Genomic DNA, 24,457 nt, shown 5'->3' with positions numbered 1-24,457 from the left:
CAGGGTTCAAGAAAGGATTAGACTTTGTATGGGTAGTGTTGAAGTCTGGACTCGTATTAAACTGGATTTAAAACATTCTTGTTGTAAACCTTGTACGCCGAGGGATAAACCGGCCACCAACTGACTAGGATTAGGCAGACACCTGCGCCAGGCGCACGTCAAGCAGAACATGTGCCCTGCGAGACTCCTGGGCCTTCCCGGGAAATATCTGACCCGGGAGCCCATCAGACGGGGCAGCAGGCTGCACGAGCTGTTCATTAGATCAAGTCTGCTCCTGTGGCAGCGACAGGAGCCCAGCCTCTCTGACGGACCCAGCTACTAGTCCCCACTGCCGAGAGTTTCATAGTTTCATAGCAGCTAGGGTCAGGAGGGACCTGAACGGGTCATCTCGCCTGACCCCCTGCCCAGTTGAAGTGCGGCGGGGAGGGAGGGCTAGGCCGGCCGGTCGGCGGTAAGAAATGTGCTGGTTGCTGGGGCACGTAACATGGCAGGCTCCTCTGGCTCAGGTTTGGCATCTCTCCTGCCTTCAGCAAATGTGCGATTCAGTTTAACACATCTAAATCTGGCTCTAAATCTGACTTTTTCCTCTCTTTGATCTCAGGGAATGAGCATCCCTGCTCAGCCTCATGCTTCCACCCGGGCTGGCTCCGAGAGGAGGTCGGAGCAGCGCAGGCTTCTCTCGTCTTTCACCGGGAGCTGTGACAGCGACCTACTCAAATTTAACCAGCTCAAGGTAGGTCACACAGCCAGGCTCTCCCTCCGTGCGCTGGGAAGTGCTGGTGGGGGCTGGGAACGGGCTAGAGCAAGCTGCCGTAAGAAGCCACGGCACCCCACAGCTCGTAAATCTAGCTCTGACCTTCCTGTGCCACGTTGCATTGTGTGTTGTTCCTTACCGTGTCCGGGAGCAAGAGCTCCTCAGAATAACATATATCCCGTGGCAGGAAGCTCTTTGCTGAGACTGATTTGACTGCAGGAGCAAGGGGGCTGCGCTGGGTTGTAGAGGCTTTCATCTGGAAGGGGTTGCTCCTGGCTGCAGGCAGTTTCAAGGCATTTGGCGACTTGAGGCAAGTTGCTAGTGGACTGGCACTCACGTCCCGGACAACACCTCTGCGTTTGGGCACCCTGGCTTGTAGTCTTAATGAAGGACCGGCCAGGCCCGGCAAAGCAGCTGTCCTCTCGCACCACGGCTGTGGTCTCTTCTCAGGACAGTGCCGTGGTGCTTCGGCGCGGTGTGCCGTGGAGAGCCGGCTCTATTGACCGTGCTGTTACGGTAGCTCTCACGGGGGCTTGAAGCCACCTCGCTGCGATGCCCTCTAAGGGCACTAAGCTCCTTTTAAATATTAAAAAGTTCAAGCCCTTGACACAGATGTGAAGTTGGCCAGCGGGTTCCCTTGTGTGCTGCTGGCTATAGAAACAGGCGTCTTAACCGCATTGGCGCCGCGGGCCCTGGGCTCGGACAGATCAGTGGCAGTCCCTCGACCTTCTTGATCTAGCATTCAAATGACTAAAAGGAAGGAAAGATGAAAGAGAAACCCCTGGGACAGAGGTGGGTGTGCACAGCACATGGGACAGGCACAACCAGTGTGCTTGGGATGAAAACCATGTGCTTGCTACAGCCAGGCAGCGTGCACGGGCAAGAGAAAGCACCCTCCAGGGTCTGGTCGTGTAGTGAATCGGTGGCAGAGCTGGGGAGCCAAGAAAGGTGACTTTGGTTTCCATGCGTAGTCGCTCGGCCACCTCCTTGCGACAGCTGGCACGGGGGTAAAGGACGGTCTGCCGTAACTGCTGGGACAGCCTCTATCTGTGGGACCTCTGCATTTGTGGCCGGGAACATGCCGAGTGCTGTTTCTCGCGCGCCGCGCGGCTCGTCACTTTGCTGTGTGGCTGACGATGGCTTTGGGGGGGATTCTGCACACAGTTCCGGAAGAAAAAACTAAAATTCTGCAAGAGCCACATTCACGACTGGGGACTTTTTGCTATGGAGCCCATCGCAGCCGATGAGATGGTGATTGAATACGTGGGCCAGAACATCAGACAGGTAAACCGGATTTCCCCAGTGCTGATGATTACTTGAGATGTTGAAATCCGTACGCTTGGGTATAACTTGTGCGTTTTCTTCTGGCTGTTTCTGTGCAAGGCTCAACACACTCTGCTCCTTTCCTCCTCTCCTCTGTACGTCCTGTTCCCTGGAAGCTGTTTGAGAGAGTAAAATACACAGTTACAGCTTCTTCTTAATCAGCATACAGGATCTCATTGACTGTAGCATGTCGCATCCGCAGGGAAAAAAAGAAAATAAGATAAAAAAGGAAGATTGTATTATTTTTGGCACTAGACATTTTAGCAACTGTGTTCGCACGCTGGCTGAGACAGTGCTTTTAAACCAAGCGATAAAGCCGTGGTGCCTTAGAACAAACCGCTGTTTTGCAATGTAGAAGGGAACCGAATTTCTCAAAACAGAATTAAATCCAGGCTGAATCGTTATCTTCTTTTATGCTGCACCGTGCATTTACAGAGCCCACAAAGCAAGGTTTGCTTACTGCTCTGGACAACAGATGAGAAGCGATTCACACGTACGTAGGACAGCTCCACTATAGCTCAGGTTCAAGATCATTTGCCCTTTAAAAGACCATTCATGTAAAGGGGCTAGAGTCCACGTTTGGTGTCGTTTGAGCAGGGGGTGCCTGGGATGCTGCTCTCCCTAAGACAGCTGTATTTCCAGAATCACCTGGTTTGCATCAAGTTTGCATTTGACTGCCCGCAGCAGGAGCTCAGTCCCCCTTCGGGATTCGTAGCTTGTGCACAGCATGCTCTGCCCTGTGGGGAAGTAATAGTGGAAAGGATCCTGAAGCCGAGCTCCCGAGCCCGGGGGCCCTTGAGCCGAAATGCAGATCCGTGCACCACAGGCCCCGGTGAGCTGAAAGTGCAGGTGGGGTGACCTTGTGTTTGAATAACTCGCTGAGTACCTCTGAGAAAGTGCGGCCGTCCTTTCTGCTGCACTAAATAAGGACGAGTAAGATGAGCAATGCCAGTAATTGTTCATCTGGCTAGAAGACACATGGATGGTAATGTTAATGAACTATCTAGGTATGAGCTTGCTTGCTTTTTTTAGAAATTTGAAAAAAAATGCAAGTCTAACGTACATCTGAGATGTAAAAGAGTATAAAAAGCTGTAGTATTTGCAGATCCTTCCTGGCTCCCCTGTAGTAGTTGCTGGCAGCCCAAGCAAAAAGTGCCCTGCTCCATTTTGGGGGTTGTCCCTTCGACGGCCACGGGGGAGACGTGGCGTCGTGAACTCCAGCCTTGGCAGATAGCGAAGGGAAATGCTATTCTGACTATCGCACGTTGTAAACTCAGCGACCCTGCAAGCAGCCGCCACAGCTGCATTATCAAGGGGACTAGGTTATCCGACCTAGCCGCTTCTCCAGCAGGCAGGAGTGGGATTCTCTGCACTTCCCATGAGAGAGACGCTCCAGATAATCTCCGAGGTCTCCCTGAGCCGTGGGTTTGAAAGATAAGGCTGGGATTGCCAAGAATTGAGGAGAAGTGACACCCACCAAATCCCATGGAAATTCAGTGTCTCATCCCCTCCCACACCTTTTGAGACTCCTGTTCTAGGTGTTGGCAGTTTGGACGTTAAATCTATGTCCCCCTTACTCCTTTTGGATCAGGAATAGTTTTTATAATATAAACAGCAGAGCGTTGCTTTGTGGCTTTTCGAGCAACAGCACTCTCCTGTGCTTTCCTGGGCATCTGCTGACCTCGCATCCGGGTTTCTTTTTGTAGGTCATTGCTGACATGCGAGAGAAACGATATGAAGATGAAGGCATTGGGAGCAGCTACATGTTCAGGGTCGACCATGACACCATCATCGATGCCACAAAATGTGGAAACTTTGCCAGGTTTATTAATCACAGCTGCAATGTAAGTATGACACGGCTTGCGTTTTGGGTGCTTCGCTCTGACACTTCATTACGTGCGGGAGCCAGCTGTAACGGTGTGTGCCCTGCATGCATTAATGACCTGGGGTGGAACTGGAGCGAATCTAAGCTATGTAAGGAAGGGCTCAGAGGGGACTTTAAGCAATATAAAGTCTACTCAGGATTTGGTCTTAAAGTCTTGACTTCCTGAGTGCAGCTGTTTACTCATTAGCACGAACGAATTAGTTTTAATTCACAGTGTGAAAGTAAAAGGCCTCCTTTAAAAGGAGGCAGGTAAAATGATTTGCAATAAATGAAAATTAGCACAAAGCTAAAAGCCCCGGCCTCGGAGCTGCCTGGGTTTGGATGTTTGCGGATGAACAACACAGTGCATCTCCTAGGGACGGTGTATCTGCCTTCCCTGCGCCGGGGGCAGACTGTCTGAGCCCCAGATGTCATAAAACTGAGTCTTAGTGACGGTCGCTCCTCACCTGAGATCTTAGAGGCTCTGCGCCCTGGCCGTACAAACTACCATGATGAGTACCGTTTGGAAAACCGTTGTTGCGTCTGGCTTAATTCCCCCTTCTAAACTTTCCCGTTCCTCCTTGGTGTTGGGGACGATCGGGAAAAATTGAAAGCTTTGCACCCCCAGCCTTGGAAATGGACCTGTGCCCCTCTCTGGAAAAGACTGCAACAAATCGGCTTGGTTTCTAGATGGCGCCCGAAAAACGATACGTAACCCTTCTCCTGTTTTGTCATCTCTGCAGCCAAATTGCTACGCTAAAGTCATCACCGTGGAGTCCCAGAAGAAGATTGTCATCTACTCGAAGCAGCACATCAACGTGAACGAGGAAATTACCTACGACTACAAGTTTCCGATCGAGGACGTAAAAATCCCATGTTTGTGTGGCTCTGAGAACTGCAGAGGGACCCTGAACTAGCCCCCAGGCTCCTCGTCAGACTTGCACCTTCAGCCATGTCAGGACTGGGGTAACCAGGTGTGGTTGCACTTTGCCAAAAAACAAAATACACACACACACACACACACACACACACGCACACGCACGCGCACACACACGCATAACAAAAAATATAAGAAAGAGAAGAAAACGGAGCAAGTTTCGCACTTCTGTCAGGATCGTGAACGAAAGCAAAACGCACACATGCACACAAAGACTGTTCATGTTTCAGGTGCTCTTCCTCTTCAGATCCAACACGCGCACAGAAAGGTGATTACCATTTTGTGGCACAGTATATCCAAACACTAGCTTCTCTCTGTTCGGTCCCTACTTTATTGCTCACAAAGGGGATAACGGTACCTTTTTTTGTTGTCGTCGTCGTCGTTGTACAAACCTTTGTCTTTCCATAAATGCTGCTACCTTTTTCTCATCAATTTTGTTGGTTGAAAAAGATATTCAATGTTTAAATGTGAAGCAGAGACTGAAAAATGCCATATAGGTTTGTTGGGAGCTGGATTGGCTGAAATTGCACAGACTTCTCAGAGTAAGCTGTAAATAAATGTAAGGTCGATGTTACAGAGCCAGCCAGTGGCTTGGAGGATGCATGTGTTTGTGTGCATGGGTGTGGGTGTGGGTGTGGGTGTGTTTGGTTGTGTCCACGGTGAGACTAGTGATGAACTGTCCTGCCTTTTCATTAGAGATGAGCCTGAACAAGCCCCAGGCGTGCTGGGGAACGCTCAGATCTGGAACGGACCTGAGCCTAGAGCCTCGGGCTCATCTCTAATTTTCATACGCCGTGCTGGTATTTCGGGGGGATCAATACCTCTGCACCCATCCAGGAGAAAACGTTTGAGACCATAATCTCTATAATTCATACATTGAATCATTTACTCAGCCCCTATTTGCAAAACGCAGCCCAACAAACGGCCTCTTCTGTATCCACACTGCTAGTGGATCTCCTTGCCCTGCCTCCGCAGCACCGCGGTTGAAATGAAATGATCGCTACAGTCGTTGCTCACGCTGTAGAAATCCTACCCTCCTTTAAGCATACACTACTCCAGCTGTTTATCAAGGATGGCACTGAGATTTCTTCTCCTACAGCGAGCAGCCGATGGGTGGGTTTCTCTCCTTGATTTTTCTTCCTCTCCTGCTGTGACAGCTTTGCATGCGGCGCGTACGAGTGAAACTCCTGCCGGGCTACTAGTGGACAGCCGCCTGCTAGCCTCTTTCACAGTCCCAAGTAAATGATGCCAGGGTTAGTCCTATTCATTCCAGTAGGACCAGGGGTAAGATAGCATTCGGTGGGGGGAGCAGGATCTGTCCCGTACTGCCTACAGCACGGAAATCAGTCGTTCTATGTGGAAGGCCTCTCTTTAAAACAAGACGTGTTTTCTCTTTAGGGTGTATTTGATCATTGTAAGCGTACGTGGAAATGAAATCCTCAGAGTTACGAAAGGGGTTTCCAGTGCAAATTAGCCAGAATCCCGCCGAAGCTTTTCTTAGGTTATGGTCTCACCATGTGAGTTGACGGCTCACCAAGAGACATAATTAGTCTTTCAACCTACATTGAATTCTTTCCACTTAAGAGTTAAACTTGTTGTACCAAGCAGTTTTCCAAATGAATTTACAGAGGGAAACTTCTCAGACGTAATTGTGAAACCAACATTATCGCAGTAACGAAGAAGCTTTTCCCACGCAAAGCTGGACAGTTAAGTCCCAAACCCTTTTCTGGTGGGCGACAATTATTGTCTGACCACAGCTCAGCGATCGGGTGTCCATACGTTTCCTACAAGTTCTCTCTCTGTTATAGCGATTTCCCAGGCCCGTTGCTGACTGTAGCCTATGGTGAGAGGTAGGGGCTGGATTTCGGTTTTGTTCTTCAAAAGGCCTAGAGGAACAGGAACGCGGGAGCCGATGCAAGCTGCCTTAAGCCTCTTTGCATGTCTAGCGCAGGACCGTGAGGTTGTTCTTGCTACTGGCCAGTTCGTAGTCTCTTGTTTTTGTGTCGCTCTGTTTTCTTGGATGAAATGCTGTCTTGAAAATCTCTTCTGCAGTTGGATAGTCATGACCCAAAGGTCTACATTTTTTATTAGAAGCACAAATGGTTTCTGTCTGAGAGTTGGCTACTGTGGCTATTAAATTAAACCAGCCACTTTTTTTCTTAATATGGTTCTACTTGCCATACTCTTGCTCTAATTAGCATGTCTGCAGCTTGGCCTTTTATACTTCCAAATCTTTGGAAATGCCCCTAAGTTTCATGTGTTTCAGAAAAGAAGTCCTAAATATTAAATTTTTGCTAATTTCTAAGCCGTCCTCATCCCATCAAACCAGTTTAGAAATGCAGCATGAGTCTGTGTTAACAATATAATGTGTCCTGTTACATCGGTGGCCCCGCTGGATTGTGAGAGATGACGGGTCTGTCCCCCGTAATTGTGTCCGTCTGCAATATGGAGAAGCAGACCATACAGATTTTTTCTGAGGTTTTTGAAAACAGAGAGTGAAAGTATAGTTTCCTCTGATAAAATTTCGAGAAGCACCTACATGGTTTAGGTTCTGAATCCAATAGGTTTCTAAGTCACTTAGGCACTTTTGACTCTTAGATAACTAACCTGATTTTTTTTTCAAAAGTGCTGATCATCCTTCAGCTTCCACTGAAGTCAGCTGGAGCTGTTCAGTGCTTTGCACTTTTGAGAAAACCCGGTGTCTGTCTTAATCTAGATGTGGACTCAGAGCATGAAATAAGACTTCTGGGGTCTGTCCCCCCCCCATTTTGGCCTTCAGGTCCCAGAATACACAGCTTCCATCTTTGACCGAGCATCTTATGGCGAGACGTGTGGTCTGCAGTGGATGTCTTGGTTAATGTTAAGCGAGCGACTGTAACCGCCTGCATTTGATGCAGACGAGTTGCAGCTTTCTCCTTCCTGACAAGTCACCCGGGTGGTCGTGGTGGGCACTCAGCAGATACGAATGTGTTTGTAGAGTATTGCACCAGCTAAACACATCTCTGGTTCCTCCTCGTTCCTACAGCCAGTCTCTGCAAGGGCTCGAGATGATCGAGCGAAAGGAAGAAAGCAGATTCTGTGTAATGTAGAGACATCAGCCAAAGGCTGGCACAGCGTCGTGCCTTGCTAACCGGGGTCTGGCGACGCCATCAGAGGCACATGATAAATGGATGTAAGGTGGACAGCTTGCGGGCGGGGGAGAAGAGCTGAGATTCACATTTACAAAACATTTTGCTTGCTGAAGGTATTCGTAGAAATACGTGTACTTCTGGAGCGGCACATCCCAAATTTTGTCCTAAAACCAAACCAAACTAAAAATGAGATTGAATTGCGTTCCCTATTAAAATGTCACCCTCAAAAAGATCACATTGAATGTCTCTGCTAAATTAAACACTCCCGGAGAACAGTGCAAACGTTTTGGAAATGTAACCGCAAGTCTTATTTTTCCCAAGTATGAATGAACTGGTTTGAGTTAAGTACGTAACTGTGTTAGCCGTTGGCATATCCAGGAAACACAGTCTGTGCTCGAAAACCCTGCATGCCCTTGCCTGCCACGGTCATTTATCTCTTCGTTTCACACCCACGGTCTCCACTTCCAAAACCACGGTGGGTCCCAATAACCGAGCAGTAACTATCAGGGGGCGGGCGGGAGGGATGGAGAAAAAGGGTCTCATCTTGCAGATATTTATATTGTATAGAGCAGCTTATTTCTACAAGAAAAAAAAAGCATTTTTTAAACTCTGACAAAAGTATACAGTAGTTTCAGTTCTGGTTTTTGTGACCTTTTTCAGGGATCATTTCAGTGCATTTCTGTATAAAATAAAAATTTAAGGAAAAAAGGATTTTGAAGTTTAAAAAAAAAAAATGCATCTTCTGTACATAGGCAAACTTAAAAATCTTCTCTTCAAACACTGTTTCTTGTAGAAACATGTTGAAATTTTTTTGCTGATTTCTTTGTACTTCAAGAGCATGTAAATAATTTATTAAAAGTGACTATTGTAATTTGGAGTTCTTTTTAAAAAGATTCCAGCTCTAACTCGTGTCGGGAAGACGGGGCGGGGGAAGGAATGCATATAGAAAAAGAGCTGGCGGCATTTACAGCTTGTGTCAAGCTTTGTATAATGTACATTCTGTATAAATTTCTTTTTTTTTGTCAAATAAGTAGATGAAATTAGAAGCATTAAGAAACTGAAGACAAAAAAATGCCAAGTTGAGGCTTCCTTTTTTTTTTTTGTTTTTTTTTTTTTCTTTTGGCAGTCTGAAACCTAACGTGCAAAATCTATTTATTTCAAGCGAGGAAATATGTATAGTCTATGAATAGACAACCTAAAATGTATTTAAGCAAATTTGCAACTGGGGTTTGTTGTTTTTTTTTTTTTTTGTTGTTTAATGTCCTCCTTAATTGCCACTATTGTATTTGTACACGTGAAAAGAAACACATTGTAAAGGACACTCTAAATCCAACAGGCAGTTTAAAAAATGAAATCTAAAAACTGCCCTCATTCCTTGCTGTTTCATGGCTTATGTAAACAGGTGGTTTTAATTCACAGTGTGAAAGTAAAAGGCCTCCTTTAAAAGGAGGCAGGTAAAATGGTTTGCAATAAATACAAATTCTGCTTTTTTTTAAGTTCCTTTTTTAAAAAAAAAAAACAAAACTGCTTTGAAATTTTAAGGATTTTTGCTTTTTTTTTTTTTTTTTTGTTAAGCAAATTTATAAATTTAGGGATGTTTTGTGCATATAGAATCTGTCATCAGTATGTATCTTGTTTTGAAGAAAGTGTTTTTGTTGTGGATGTGTCATGCTGTATATATTTGTTCATATTTTTGTGAATTGAATACTATGTACCATTGTATTATAGTAACTTTTATAAAGCAAACCATAAATATACTGACTTTTCTTACAGAAAAAACGATGTTGTGCTTATGATTTTATTACAGTAGCGCCTAGTGGTAGGTCCCTGCAGAGACTGGGACTTGGCAGCAGTGCACCAGCTCTGAGCTCTGCTCATGTTAGCAGGTGGGGCACGGCACAGGATTAGTGCGAGAAGGCAGAGCCCGGCCCGTAGCCCTTGTCCACGTGAGTATCCCCATCGACCACTGTACAATCCTATAGTGATGTACCGCTGTACAGTCACATGCAGCACACTGGTAAGGACCGACTTGAATCCCAGTTGGGAGATTGCACCCAGGCTTTGCACCCTCGTATCCAAGGTCTCACAAGTGAACTTATGCAAAGATAGATGCCTAGATTGGCAGGCCAGAAGGGGCCATTACGATCACCCAGTCTGACCAACTGCATACGTCTTCCCGAGCTACAACTGCAAACTGATGTTCCCTTTACGGCTGCTTTTTAGTGCTTGTGGTTGATCGTGGTTATGTTGGAAGTGTCACGGAGCCACCATCTTATTGTTTGCAAATCTTGTTTGCTGGGTTAAACCAGGAATGAACTTTGCCTGCCTTTGACAGGAGAAGGAAACCGAGCGGCTTGGTCCAGGACTCCCATCAAGGAAGTGGCAGAGCCAAAGAGAACAAACATGGGCGCCTTGACACCGTTCAATCATTTACCCCTTCTAATAATTATTTTTAATAGTGTGGCAATACCCAAAAGATGCTAGCTTCTCCACAGGCTTGTCACAAGAGACGGACGCTGCCTCCAAGAGCTTTCAATTGGGGAAGAAATCGCAGCAGGGGAGAGCGGGAGCCTGGGGAAGACTGCTTCCAGCAGCTGATTTCTGGACTAAGGTGAGAAGCCGTCTCCATCCAACTCCCCCTTCCTCACCTCTACGGGGGGTCGTAACGGCCAGAAATTTCACAGGGGGACACAAAGCCGCTTAGGTGCCTAAAAGGAGGGGTTTTCCCGTAAGGTTGTACAAGGCATCTTCAGAACCGGCCTGCGCGGCCCAAGCCTGCCGTCTGCTGAGCAGGGCAGCGCCTGGCCCCGAGGGATGGCTCGAAGCGGGAGGAAGCCCCTCCGTGGGGACGGGCTGGCGTGGTCCCACCAGGGTGCGGGTATTTACCTGGGGAAGAGCGAGCGGTATTTACCTGCTGGGCTTGTCCTGCTGCTCTTCCACCCCGTCCGCAGGTAAATGTGGCTAGGTCCAGCCCCTGCTCCCCTTCGCCGTCCTCCTCACCCCCCATTCCTACCAGGCTGGAGCTGGGCAGGGCAGGTCAAGAGGCTCTGCCAGGGCTACCTCGGGGCCAGGCGGGCACAGAGTGAAATGCTGATGGCCCCGGGTGAGGGCCCTTCATTACTGACAATTATGGAGTTTCTGACGGCACGAACAGGGATTTGCAAGTGCCGCATGTTTGCTGCCAGGAGCGCGAGAGCTGAAGGGCCCATGACCCCCCGCCCAAGGTCGCAGGGCAGGAGCGCACCGTCTCCAGGGACCCTGCCCCAGTCGGGGACCAAGGTGAAGGGACTCTCTCCCCTTCCCCTCTGCTCCCTGGGCTGGCACCCGTGGGATGGGGATGCAGGCATGGGGTCAGGTCCTCTGAGGTGTCTGGGCGTTGGGGGCAGGAGTGGAAGGAGGTAACGGTGGCAGAACGGATGGACGTGGCCGGCATTAGCAGTGCAACCATCCGGTCTCCGCTCCCGCGCCAATGCAGCAGCCTCAGTTCATACGATTCCTCTCTCTCTCCTGCTCACGCTTGCCCCACACTGTTGCATGAATGGAGAGGCAGAAAAGGATAGTTTTCTTTACAAAATCTCACGGCGATGTCCACAGCATTCGGTCCGTCAGTTGAGTTTTGCACTTAGTCACGCAGGATGGATTCAACCTCTTCGTGATGCATGAAAAGTGCAGTGTATCCTCCCCCTAATTACAGTAATTTCTTTTTTTTTTTTTAGTACAAAATTAATTTTCTGGGGAACGACTTCTGTAATTTTGTTCAGGTTTTTGAAGCCATTGGGCAATAGCTGCATTGCACTGGAGTTAAGGTTGGACGTGTATATCAGTAATGTATTACAGGGTTGCTGCGATTATCCCAAAAGCAAGCGCAATCAATGTGGAAATTCACAACAAAAAAAGAAAGAAGACTCTTACGGCATTAAATAAGTAGTCACCAGCATTCAGACTCTTCACACGTCCCCGAGTTAAAATCAGTTTTATTAGGATTAGCAGTAATTTCCCCTCCTTCACCTCATATGTAACATTTTTTTAATTCAGAGATGCCCTGCAGTGGTGATTTGGGAACTCAGACAAAGCTGATTGTGAAAGATGCATTTGATTTCTTTGAATTCTTTTCCTCCTCTCAGGATGGCAGGTTTGAGATGTTTCTGTTTCTGTACCAGAATTGGTTTAGATTTCGTGTCAATTTAAACTTCACTTTGAATTTGCTGCATTTGTAACGCCTGATTATGGGTTAATTGCCCAAGTGACTAGGAATTTCTTTGGTTTTGTTGCTGCTGCTGTTTTTCTGTGCGTGGGCACTTTCATACCAACCAGCGCTCGTGGCTGCTGCTGATCTCTTGTTGGAAAGCTCTAGATGAAATTATTTTCCATGTTTGATGTCAGGAGAGTCAGGTTTCCTCTGGCATCCTGGTCGGCTTCTATAGCTTCAAACAAAGACTTGAAGTTTCCGGCACCAAAACCCTGCATAGGAAGGAAAGGACAATGGAAGACTGATGTATGCGGCAAACAAATGTGCTAGTTGTGGAGTCACAGGGTCAGACCAAGCAGCAAAAGGCTTACTCGTGCTGAGCTTTCACTCCACGGGGATACAGATGACTACTGACAGTTCTGGCCGCCTGAGAACGGGATTTATTGCTAGATACGTCTGACTTCTACATGCTTCCACCACTGCCAGCCACCATGGTCCTCGTGGGGCACCTCTCTGTGCCTCAGCTCTTCACAGCCACGTTAGGGATAACAACCCTTGTCTCTTCTAGTAGGATTCCTGAGTTAATCTTTCCTAACGGGACCTGCTATGCTAGACATGATGATTTACACCATCAGCAAACGCCCTCCGGTAGAAGCTCAGCGACGCATGGAGGCGTCCCTGAGCAGTAACAGTAATTCTGCAGGGGCAAGGGGCGAGGAGCTACAAGCACGGGAGAACCTCTCGGTATATCTCTAGTGTATCTGTCTCCATGGTTGTCTGGAGAGAGGCTGTTTTTTTTGCCCTTCTCCAGTGCTTCCAGGCTGGCAGGAGTGCTGCAGGGAAGGAAATCTCTCACCAGCCATATAGTCTCCTTTTCAGAAGCGTTTTCACCATGCTCCAGAGCAGGGGCTTGCTCCGGCTTGTGGAGCCTTTGGATCTGGTCTGCAGATGCGGGGCCTTGGCAGCACTCTGCAATGGGGGTGCCTTCTACCACCAAGACAACCAACAGTAGCAGGGTCCCAGCACCCACCTGCCTGCTTTGGACCCAGCAGCTGGAAACAGTTGCCCACCCCTGCTCCAGAGGAACCTTAGCTTTGCAGAAAGTTTGGCAGCTGACGGGTCTCGCAGGGCCTGAAAAGCTCCATGTTACAGCACCTGTTTAGACTGGCTGTTCTGGACTGCCAGGTCCTCTGCGGTGGCATTGATGGTATTTTTTTCCAAAGCTTTGCTTTTCAAAGCAGAGTGAGCTTTCAGGGACAGTGGGAAGAGGCACCTCAGGGACCAGGTGCTTTTTTAGTGGCACTTTAGGGCTTTTTTTAATGATAATTAAAAAAAAAAATCTCTTTAGTTCAGATTAGCTAGGAGTGACTATTTCAAACAGACCTGGTGGTTATAGCGCTGTATGACCTCCAGAAAGAGAGTGGGTCTATCTTGAACTGGTTTGGTGAAGATCTGGAGCAGGTATCCTTTCTCGTCAAAGTCAACTAAGATTTTCAGTTCCTTGGAAACAAAAGTAAGAGGTCAATGGGGTGAAGAACTGCCGAGAGTTTCCCAAACGGTGCTGGTGAGCTCCCGTGCCCACTTGAATCAAGGTTTCTGATGTGCGGGCTGTGTTGGAACTGGCCGCTCAAAGCATCTGGAATAAGTGTCGCACGAGGATTTTTTGAAGATGATAATTTAAGGGCAATACTGTCCTGGCCCAAATTGAACCAGGGGAGTTTGCTGATCTAAAATTCCCTTTACAGTTCCTCCTCTCTTAAATGACTGCCCGGTCACTGTGTGGTTAAAACACTGCTCAGCTCCACCTGGACCCCAAACTGACCTCCAGTTTGTCGATGCTCTCCTTAACCTCAATCTTGGCAGTTTTCAGCCTCTGCCGCAGTTGCTGGTAGTAGGTGGCTGGAACCGACATGAACTCCATGCCGCGCTGTTTCAAGTTTGTGATCTACAGCACAAGGTGAGAGCCAGTTGGTGGGTGCACGTGAGTGCTGGGCCCATTGCCTCCTCTGCCCCACTGACTGCACTGCATATGCTTTTGGAGCAGCAGAGGCATTGCAAGCTCAGGGCTTTGTCCTTGCAGATGCCAGCAGCTGGTTTGGAGCAAGACCCCATGCAGCACAGCAGGCAGGGTGACAGCCAACACCAGCGTCCCACCCTCCTAATCTTGCATTTGTTCCTACTCTACACAGTCACCAGATGCCAAGCTACTCGAACTAACTTGGTCCTTGCAGTGGAAGTGGGAAGAAACGTTAAGAGTTTCTGGGATAAATCACTCTATGGTCACACTAGGGGACTGTTGCATTCGTGGAAACGGAGAAATATGTTCTGAGAAAGGAGTTTGTGCCCCCGGTGCTCTCTGTCCCTAGCTGGACGGGAAGGAGAGATGGCACCAGGAGACTTCTGCACGTCTGCAGTGTTTCTACCCAAGAGGCATCAACAAAGCAAGCACAGCCCAGGCAGCGGGCTGGGAAGCCTCCCCCACAAAATGCCTCTTGAAGGGAAAAGTCCTCATGATCCCATCAGAGCTTGACCCTTCTGCTGTGACAGCCAACAACGGGGGCGCTTAGTGCTGCTTGGGGTTTTGTGAAGTGAGCACAGCAATTAGAGCTGCCAAACTCATTTCATGCGGGCTGCTGGGCAGGTGGGTGCCGGCTGGGGCATGAGGAACGCAACACCTGTGCTATGACCCTACCTGCCATACCCAGACGCCAAGTTAGCCGTGGGCTCTCAGCCCAAGTCTGCATCTGAAACTCACTCTTTTGTTCAATGCAAAGTAGTCAGAGAGGATGAAGGCCTTTGCCCTAAAGACCAACTGGAAAAGCCTGGGAAATCAACTGGGTTTCTCTTCATTTTTTTTTTTAAGTTGTTAACAGCATTCAGCTGCTGCACTTACAGCTGCAATAATGTCGGAGGTATTCAGAGCGATGTGCTGGACCCCAGGTCCTCCGTAATAGTCGACGTATTCCTAGAAAGAGAAATACAGAGTCAGTGCACGTGTGGTGTAAATGATGCTTGTGCATTTTCAAACTGGATTTTAGGCTTAATGCAAAACCAGCTGCAGTTGAAACCAAGGTCTCCTCTCAGACCTGCCCGTGGAAGGGAAAATTAAACACTCAAGCATTTTACTAGTAAAACTAGAGGTAGGTGCCATGACAGCAACCTTCCTGGTGGTGCAATAGCCTTCCTCTTGGGCACGCAGAGCTTTGTGGAGCTGTTGAATAAGAAGGGGCCAGGCAGTTCCAGTACCCCGAACCCAGGTCCTGGTCTGCGCTGCGGCCAGAGGCAGACCCAGCGGTACGTGGGGCCCTGGCCATTGCTGCAGATGTGACGGACTCTCACGTGGGTTTCGAGTTGCACAGAGACACTTCTCCGACCGTACCGGTGGATTTTAACCTTCTTGTGACGTCTCCATCGACTGCAATAAGCATCTGCGGGCTCAAGAGTCCTCCTGAACCCTTAGAGCTCAGATGAGCTCCTCAGAGCAGGACCTGGCTGCTTTTGTCGGTGAAAAGCTGTGAATGGTGACAGCCCTATGTGGAGATCCACCTTTCAGGAGTATTTACCTGAATCTGGGATTTTTTCTTGCCCACCGCAGGCTCATTTATGGGCATTTTTATCGTCTCCTCATAGTTGGCAACCACAATGGACCGGAGGGCGCTGAATTCAGTGTGCAGCTGTTTGTCATCCACGGACCAGAACCGATGAAACAGAAGGTTCCTCTGGTACCTGCGGGAGCGGGAAAGGCAGGTTTCACTGCGCCGAGCCAACATTTGCAGACTTCAGGACTGGCCTGCTTCTGTCAATGCACCCACAAAATACTGAGCTCGTAAGTCTAGAGCCTCTTCGGCCTAAAATCAACCAGGTCCAAACGGGGCTACCGCTGTCCCTGGCGTATGGCCAAATCCAGCCCTGGGTATCGCCGGGAAAGGAGACGACGGAAGCTGGCAAACGCATCTCCTGTGTCCAGGCAGGAGTCTATGTGATGGGATGGGAGGTTTGCTAGTGGAAAAGGGCACTGGCAGCCAGCGGTATGACCACTAGCCGTCCGGGTGGGCCGGGCTGCGCCTTGCCAATGGACAGCCCTCCCCTTAGGGCCACAGCACCTTGTCTAGCCCTGGCCCTCGCAGCACCAAGGTGGAACATGCCCCAGGGGACCCTGGTGTTGCTCATGCCTATAAGCACTGAAAGCGGTCCCAAGCACCCTGTCGCTAAAACGATGCCGTTAGTAGAAATGACAACGGCAACAGCAACAGGAACGGAACGACAGCACGTGGCGGCAGGACCCGGGGGAACGGCTTTCCTAACTGCGCCGGCTCTCACCACTCTGCCACTGGGACCATCTCCAGGTCAGGCTGGTTTCCCACCACGTGGTCAATGAAGTTCAGCTTCGCGCTTGGCCTGCAGAAGAAGCCCTAGGTCAGTTTGCAGTCGGAAAGCAGCTGGCATCGGTGCTCCTGGGGACACAACTGTTTCATCTTACTGGTGCTGGCCAGGTAGAAAAGGGAGAGAGGCACCAGGGCCTCGGAGGGGAGATGCTCATCTGATCCAAGCGTTCCTAATTGCAGGAAATGCACTAGTAACCCCTCGGGGAAGCCCCTTTCTAGCCCTTTCCTTGGGGATCGGCTCTGCCCTGAAGATGCGAGCACCTGGTTGGAAGTGCGTGTGCCCGTTTCATCTCTGGCCTCCTGCTACCGTGTGTGGTCGCACCACCCCTGCGTGGCCGAGCTCTCGGGGGGAGGACCCAGGGACCAGCCTGGGTTCAGACTCCTCCTCTGGTCCCCATGTCCTTAACGAGACGAACCAGCCCCCTGCATCCTGGCACCACGGACCCGTGACTTTTGTCACTTAGGCCCAGCTTAAACTTTGACCAGCTTGCTTTTAATTTTTTAGATGGAAAAGAGCCTGCAACTCCAAGCAACAGCAGGCAAGCACACAGCTGCGGAGATGAAATCTGAAGAAGGTAAAATGAGAGGTTCGAGGGCAGCTGCCCTGTGGGGTGCACCCGGGGCCGGACCGTGCTAAGGCAGAGCGGGATCTGTGCACCGGGCTGCGTTCCTCCCTCTTTGGAGATGGGAAAGGCAGATCAGGGCCCCTGCAAGTTACTTACAGCGTTGGCAACAGCAGGTCCTTGAAGAGAGGAGCCTCAAAGCCAGGTAAGAAGAGTCCTCTGTAGTTCAGCTTCTCAATGAGCGTGTGCGTCGTGTCCCCGTACTGGGAGGGGAACATACAAGACACGTTGCCAACCCTTTTCCTTTCGGCTGAGTCTCAGACAGCATCGAGGCATCCAGAACAGACCCCTGCGTGCACGAGGCTCCCTGCACTGGGATCTGGTCCAGAGGAAGCTGTAGGGGAGTCTTAGGACATCTGTAAGGGCCTCCACCAGTCCTTCCATTTGCCCTAAGTCAGCCACCAGCCCTGGGGTCCCTCCAGCCCAGAGCAGCCCACCCACGTGCTTCGGGGAAGCTCACAGCCACGTATGCAAGCCAGCTGCCTAGTCAGGGCTGCCATAAGGGGTTGCAGTCAAACCCAGACCTGGGGCCAGGAAGCAAAGACCTGCAGCACTAAAGTGGCTGCTCTCGTCCCCTTCCCTCCGGGGCGCTGCAGTTAGCAATCAGGGCGCGCCTCCTGCCCACAGATCCCAGGGACCGGCTCTCCCCAGGCTGCTCACCGTCTGGATGACTGCAAATTTCACTCTCCCGTGCTCATCTTCCTCCACCCACGGCTCTTTTACGATCACAGCCCCGCGCTCTTGAGCTTTCTGTGAAGGAGAACAAAATTGCCACCCTGGACCAGACCTGTCAAGCCAGGTCCAGCATCTGCAGCACTGCTTCAGGTGAAGGTGCACAGCCTCAAAGGCGGCAGCCGCCCTGCGCAGGTTGGGAAGTCCTGGCTTGACCCTCCCATCCCAGCAGCGCTTGCAGGGCCACAGAAATCTGTCCTGGAGACCCTGCTGGGGCAAACAGGGAGCGCTGCAATGCTGCGTTCACTTTTCCAGCCAAAACTGCACCTGGGAACACTTCAAGATCAATTCACAACCCAGCTGTGGGAACCCCCTGGGATCTGTGGCTTATGTTTCTCCAATGTAACCAGTTGTTTTGGGGCCATAACTGCAGCGTTGCCTACAAGCAAGAAAGAATGGGGCCTTAAACTGACCCTACCCATCTGGGGTCCTCGGCCCTATGGGACGCGGAGATGCCCAACCCCCAGCCCTGCATTTACCTGCACAATGAAGCTGCAGTCCTCCACTTCAAATGCAACGTCTTTTACTCCATCTCCGTGCTTCACTAAGTGCGCTCCCATTTCTGGGCAAAGAGAAAGAGAGCAAATGTGCGTGTGCCTGACACCAGGGACTCTCCACGTGCAGGTGCTGGATGGACCTGGCGTGGGTACCGCGAGCAGAGTGAGGGGGCTGGGCTGGCTTTTCTGCCTGACATGGCCTGGCTGCTTCCTCCTGGTGACATGCAGACTTGGGAGCTGGTTTCCAAAGTTTCCTTGGGACGTGGGAGAATTGCAAATTTACAGAAAAAGGAGTGAAATCCCAATGGACTGGAGAGCAGAGCTCAGCCCACACTCGCAGCCATCCTTGTCCCGAGCCCAGAGCTAAGTTCTCCCTCCCCAAGTCTTGCTCAGCAGTTTTGAGTCTCCTCCAGGCTCCTGGAGCCGAAGCAGTCGCAGATTAAGAGAGTTGGGACGAGGCCTGGGCCTTTGTTCCTTTCCTCTTGCTTCCCCTGTGACAGCAGGGCAGGACAGGCCGGGAGGATGGCTCTCAGCAGCTGTCAGCAGGGCTCGCCATACAAATTACAGTCAGGATGTTCAGATGCTCTAGCCCTTAATCAGCCCAGGCCTTGCTTTCACTTACCTTCATTTCCAGGGTTGAGAGCAGACGAGAGGACAAATATGATCTGAGAATTAGGAAAAACATGAGAAGTCAATTTATGCTGAGGAAGTCAGCAGGAGCAATGTGTGGCAGTGCCAGGCTCGATCCCTAAGAAAAGCGCACTGTGTTGTAGCTGCATGAACACCGGAGAAAACTTTCACGCAATATTCACACAGCTTGAGACTGAAAAAACGCCAGCATGCTTTGCATGGCTCTGCGGCAGACTTCGATGCCGTCTTACCCTTGAAAGCGAGCCCACCTCTCTCAGCATATCGGGGCACGGAGGATTGGCCCGATGCACCCTCTCCAAGTGCCCTCCAGTGCAATGGGCTGGGACTCAGCAAGCAACACCCAGCTGTGACCCAGCCAGAAAGGCTGCGCTGTCCCCGAGTCCAGACCCAGCAACTAGTGCGCTCGGGCAGTCGTGTGAGCTGGGAACCGAGGCACACGGGTATGCGCCTTGCCCAAAGCTAGGGAGAGAAACCCAGGATTGAAGTGTGTGGTTCCCAGTCCTGAACTCAGGCACTGGACCTCCCCTCAGCTGATCTGACTGCGATATATCATGTCGTTCGCGTGGCGTCCTAAAGCATCGCGCCCCCAGCGCTCTTACCTTGTCCTGCCTTATCACGTGAGACACCACTTCTCTGCTGCCGGTTTCCAGGCCCCGATAGGCCATTTCTTCAAATCCCATTTTGTTGCAATAATACGAGGCAGCCTTTGAAGCACACAGAACATGCATCAGGTTAAAAAACGGAGGGATTGCTGTCCTGCTTGTTTCTTCACTGGCCCTTTCCAGCCACGGGCAGCCTTTTCTGAACCCTCCCAGGCTCAGGCCTCAGCAAACAGCAGGAGCCAGGTGCTGAATGATCTGCAGTTTGGTCCTCGGGGCTGTAAAACTGAGTGAGTGACGCCTGGTCTGTGCCTGGGGTCAGCCAGCCACGCGCCCTGGCACTGCGAGTGTACAAGGCACAACCAAGTTTCTTGCACCTCCAAGCCTTTCACAGGCTACGGCTCAGCAGCCCGTGGCTCTGAGTGTCCACACGTGCCCAGTGCTAGGATTTTGGAGGGCACGTCCTAGGGTTCAGCACTGAGTGACGCTGCTCTGGGACCCAGTTTGCAGCCTATTGCAACGATCAGCGCAGAAAGCAACCCCACCAGCTTAAAAACAGGAGCCACCTTGATCTTTGCAACAAGTTGTTTTCTGGTGTGCGATAATGCTGGAGGAAGGTAAACCCTGCCTGCGTGTGTCCAGAGTTAGCTGCAGCATCCCAATAAGTCCTCTGATTTCTACTAGTGAGCGCTACAATGGCTTTAATATGGCAAAAGCACTGCTGCCCAAGAAGCAATTTCCTGGACTCTGCCAGACCCTGGCAGCCTCTGAGCTCTCGCGCTGGGATGGAGGGGAGCAGGGAGCCAGCAGCACCGTACCTGGTAGTGTTATTTGAGGCCAGTGCCCAAGGCTGCTACTGCTGGCTCTTACCGAAGGTTACACAGGTACTTCCATGCCTGCTATGAAGGGGGCCTGGCCCTGCTGAAATACCAGGTGGCACAGCAAGCCAGGCAGCAGCAGGAAGGGAATCCCTCTGTGGTTATTCACATGCACCAAGGGGATTATTGGGTAGAGGAGGGTTCGTCTGTCCCCAGAGGCTCCTCAGGCTGCAGTGGATTCAGCCACCAACTCATCTACCCGAGGCACTTCCGACTCCTTAGGCTCCTCACTCCTGCCCATTGCAGCCAGGGGCTGGTGGGTGAACGGTGGATGCAGCCAGGCAGGGGCCGGCGCGACCCTGGGGGTGCTTTGGGAACAGCCACCAGCTAGCTAACAGGATGGCACAAGGCAGAGACAGAGGCTGATCAATGCCTTGTCCCGATGAACAGTATTAATATGACTGGAGGCTCGCGGCACGGGATGTTCTGGATGTCAGGTGTGAAACAGCCGAGCTGTGCACGCACCAGGCTCAGCACATCTGCTGGCAGAACAGCGCGCTGGGGAGTTAACCTGGGGCAGGACCTACACCTAGTGATGCAGGAGAGAGCAGGCCAGGCTGGCAGAGCAGCTAGTTCACAGGTTGCTGAGTAACCCCTGGCACCTTTGGGATGCTCTTTCCAAGCTCCTTAATGACCTCTTATGCACGTCCCTACCCTCACTGACATGCAGAGAAGCATTTGCACACATGGGCTGGCCCAGGCTGTCTGCACAAATGCTTCCACGTGTGTGCAAAGAGTGAAACGTTCCTTTTGGAAGTGCAGCCTGGGACTGGGACAGAAGGCAGGTGCACCCTCTCGTCCCTGGTACACAGCGCATCACCTCCAGCTGGGCTTTCCAGTTGCAGAGGTGCTCTGGGAGAGCGGGTCTCGAGAGGCAGAACGTCATCGAGACACTTGGGCTTGATTGCCCAGGATGGGTTGGACTGAACTCCATGCTGGCTCCCTGCTGACAGTGACTGTGGCTTTCTGCAGCGCCTTCCCAGCCGTTTGCAGAGATTCACTGCGTTTTGTAATCTTTCCTTGCATCTACTATCTGAGATCTTTCACTTTGGTGGGAACTAACAGAACCAACCCAAACCCAGGAGAGATGCTGTAAATACAATCCCTTATATGACATGAAAAGGAGAGCAGCAGCTCAACTTCGAGCCAAAATGTAGCTTGTGGAAAGTCAAACAGTAAAAGAAAAGGTTTCTGGGTAAATCAATGGAAAGAAAAACATATGTTCCCCAGTTGTTGCAACCCCCATGCTGCAACATGAAGCTAAAGCAGGAGAACTGGAAAGAGAAGCTGACAAGCTGAGTACGAACTCGAAACTGGGCGACCTGCTTTTATTTTCCAAGCGCCATGTAAAGGCAAAAAGACATACAAAGAAGCGCGACATTAAAATGAACTTTGTAATATTTTCTACGAATCTTGGACATCGTTAGAAACAAGACTTTTAACATGGGATGATCTATCTGCCTGTGAGATCAGCCAAAATCAATATCTTATCACTTTGCAAACAAGGCTGCCTTCGACTAAGTCCATCTGAACAAGTCCCAAAGGTTGGGTATGGGCAGCGGGCAGGGAAGCAGCAGGAACTCCCTTCTTCCCTTTCAAACAGGGGCAGCTGCGTATCTTTTGTGGGTTAGCGGTTTTTACAATTTTCTGAGTTTCTGCTCACGACTGGAGAAACCTGTGCACACAAATATACCCGTCGGCTCCCCACTGCAGGATGAGCAGCCCACTCCCCCGTTGCACAACGGTGGTGCAAAGACCATCCGAGGAGAACATTCCACTCGGGGCAAGTGCTGAAACGCTTCCATCTGCTCAGGATCATCCCAGCCAGTCACTGGTGGGATTTTAATTGAAAACACGTCCCCAGGACCATCCCGACGCCACATGCCAGATCCTCCCCTCCCGACAGCCAATAGCGAACGCCGACCGCGCCATGCCCCTGCTCTTCAAACAATGACTGTGCAAGTGGGGTGCAGCACATGCAAACAAGCGACTTGTCTCTACGTACCTGCTTGGCATTTCCAACCCAGAACGTGATCGAGTGAAAGTGGAGGAATCTGCCCCTTTCAGGCTGAAACAAAAATTCTGGTGACTGGGCCATACTTCGATGCCATAAAACCCCACTTTAAGGCTGAGGCTGTTTCTGCTTTAGCAAGACGTGATGGATGGGCTCCGTTACAGACGTGTGGCAGAGTTGTGCATTTCTCGTTCACCCTAAGTTAATTAACTCCTCAGAAAATTTGAGCGCGGGGTTTTATAGTCTATACAAAAAACGTCTGGATGTCACCACCAAGGAGCAAGGCTTTTTTCCATGACTTCTAGTCAGAGGGACTTTTGGGGGGGCTGGGAAGCCATACTGGGAGTTGACCCCCAGAACAAGCAAAGCAATTATTCTCCCTTCCTGAGCCCCGCACAGAACAAGTCCGAGTCATCTGGGTCAGGGAAGGCAGCAAATGGAGCAATTGGAGACTCGAGCTCTGCTCTCAGTTCTTGGACTGGAGCAGGATACCGGACAGTGACAGCAACAGGACTTGTCCTGCTCTACGCGCAACCTCCACCATTGTTTGGATCCAACGTGATTTTGTTAACCTAGCGTTAAAGATTAATTCTCCTCCGGGAAAGCTCTTACCCAACTGCGAATGGGAAGCCAAATCAGAGGTGACAAAACCCATGCTCAAAAAGGAGACGTTAACAAACCTCTTTGCAGTATTTCTTAATGTTAGCTGAGCATCAGCTATTCTTCCTTGCCTGGAATTTGACATCTGCCATCTCCTGTCTCATCATTTTTAACACTGTTCATGTTTAGTGGGTGTAGTTTGCAGGAAAGATAATATATAAAGAAAAGTCGTGCCATATAGAATGGTATTTAACAATTAACTGTAACTCTGGTGTATGCATCACTAGTTTCAGAAAGTTATTTCAGGTCTTAAAACTATTTAAATATACATTTATAGTATTTAGAGAGAAGTATTGCAACAAGTCCTGCTTCTGGTTAGGCATGGAAGGGTTGGATTTTAATTAATCATCCTTTCTTCCTCCTCACTCCAAAACAGTGAGGAAAAACGTGCGTGTAATTAATTGTGATTTATGGAGAGCAGAAGTTATGAACCTAAGTCCTACTGCAACATTATATGATCAGAGCCCATTGTTGCTTTTGTTTCCATTATTATTAGTAATACATTAATCTAATCAGTCCAGCATTAATAGTACCAGAAATTCTTTTGGAAGGAAACCTATTCCATGCAACTGTATTCTTACCTTTTTTCCTTTGTCTGTGTACGTTGTCTAAAGAGAGAGAATACGTATACATACATGTTAGCATTTAACAAATGCAAATTCATTCTCCAAATATTAAATTCCCTGCTGAGTTTAGAGAAAGCAAGTTTCCCGCATTGTGTTCCACATGCTGATTAAAAAATGCTAATTTTTCCAAGTATAAAAAAATATATCAGTAAATTCACAGAATAAAAGATGTACAAATACAGCTGAAGATGCGCTCATCTTCCTCCATAGTACATTAATGGCAAAATTGAAAACTGAATAATTGCTAAGCCTCACCATTTTTGGAAGCTGATTGGTATGATAGCACCAAGAGAAAGTGCAACTCCAAATGCATTCAATATATCTGCAGGGTGAGCGAAAGCCCCTCCCTGGCTCCACCTTCCCCAGCTCGTAATCTGAAACATTTTAAACCAAATTATTTACTTGGTTTGGACCGTAGTCATTCTGCCCTTGGGAGAGGGGGGAGTTCGATAAAACTGACCCTGGAGGTGAAAGAACCCGTATTTATTTGAAAAGCAAGAGGAGAGGCTGTTTATCAAATGCAAGACCAGAACCCCTGTGCCTCTAGCCACGTCAACCCAAGCAAAGCATACTATGAACCGATTCTGACCCAGA

The 24,457-nt window shown here is 49.8% G+C and overlaps 2 protein-coding genes across 5 annotated transcripts in view; one reads left to right on the top strand and one right to left on the bottom strand.

Annotated features, from left to right (window-relative positions):
- SETD1B (SET domain containing 1B) overlaps window positions 1-9,528 on the top strand; it is a 60,526-nt gene extending 50,998 nt beyond the window's left edge. For all 4 annotated transcript variants that reach the window (XM_025199169.1, XM_006015195.3, XM_025199172.1 and 1 more), the window contains 4 exons: window positions 602-733; window positions 1,919-2,038; window positions 3,784-3,921; window positions 4,685-9,528. In XM_025199169.1, the coding sequence (XP_025054954.1) occupies window positions 602-733; window positions 1,919-2,038; window positions 3,784-3,921; window positions 4,685-4,858 (564 nt within the window). In that variant the 3' untranslated portion in view covers window positions 4,859-9,528. The remainder of the gene's footprint in view (window positions 1-601; window positions 734-1,918; window positions 2,039-3,783; window positions 3,922-4,684) is intronic.
- A 2,438-nt stretch (window positions 9,529-11,966) lies between these two features.
- Window positions 11,967-24,159, bottom strand: HPD (4-hydroxyphenylpyruvate dioxygenase). Its single transcript, XM_006015193.3, has 14 exons — window positions 24,119-24,159; window positions 23,819-23,845; window positions 22,569-22,631; window positions 19,686-19,790; window positions 19,058-19,100; window positions 18,418-18,500; window positions 17,867-17,956; window positions 17,306-17,409; window positions 16,519-16,596; window positions 15,762-15,924; window positions 15,092-15,163; window positions 14,021-14,143; window positions 13,582-13,698; window positions 11,967-12,470 (listed from the first exon to the last, which is right to left on the bottom strand). Exons 1-14 carry the CDS (start codon window positions 24,119-24,121, stop codon window positions 12,360-12,362), a joined length of 1,182 nt encoding a protein of 393 aa, XP_006015255.1. The 5' UTR covers window positions 24,122-24,159; the 3' UTR covers window positions 11,967-12,359.
- Window positions 24,160-24,457: the final 298 nt, after the last annotated feature.

Source organism: Alligator sinensis, unplaced genomic scaffold (genome assembly GCF_000455745.1).
Source record: "Alligator sinensis unplaced genomic scaffold, ASM45574v1 scaffold628_2, whole genome shotgun sequence".
Lineage (NCBI taxonomy): Eukaryota > Metazoa > Chordata > Crocodylia > Alligatoridae > Alligator > Alligator sinensis.
This window is presented reverse-complemented; position numbering and strand designations above follow the sequence as displayed.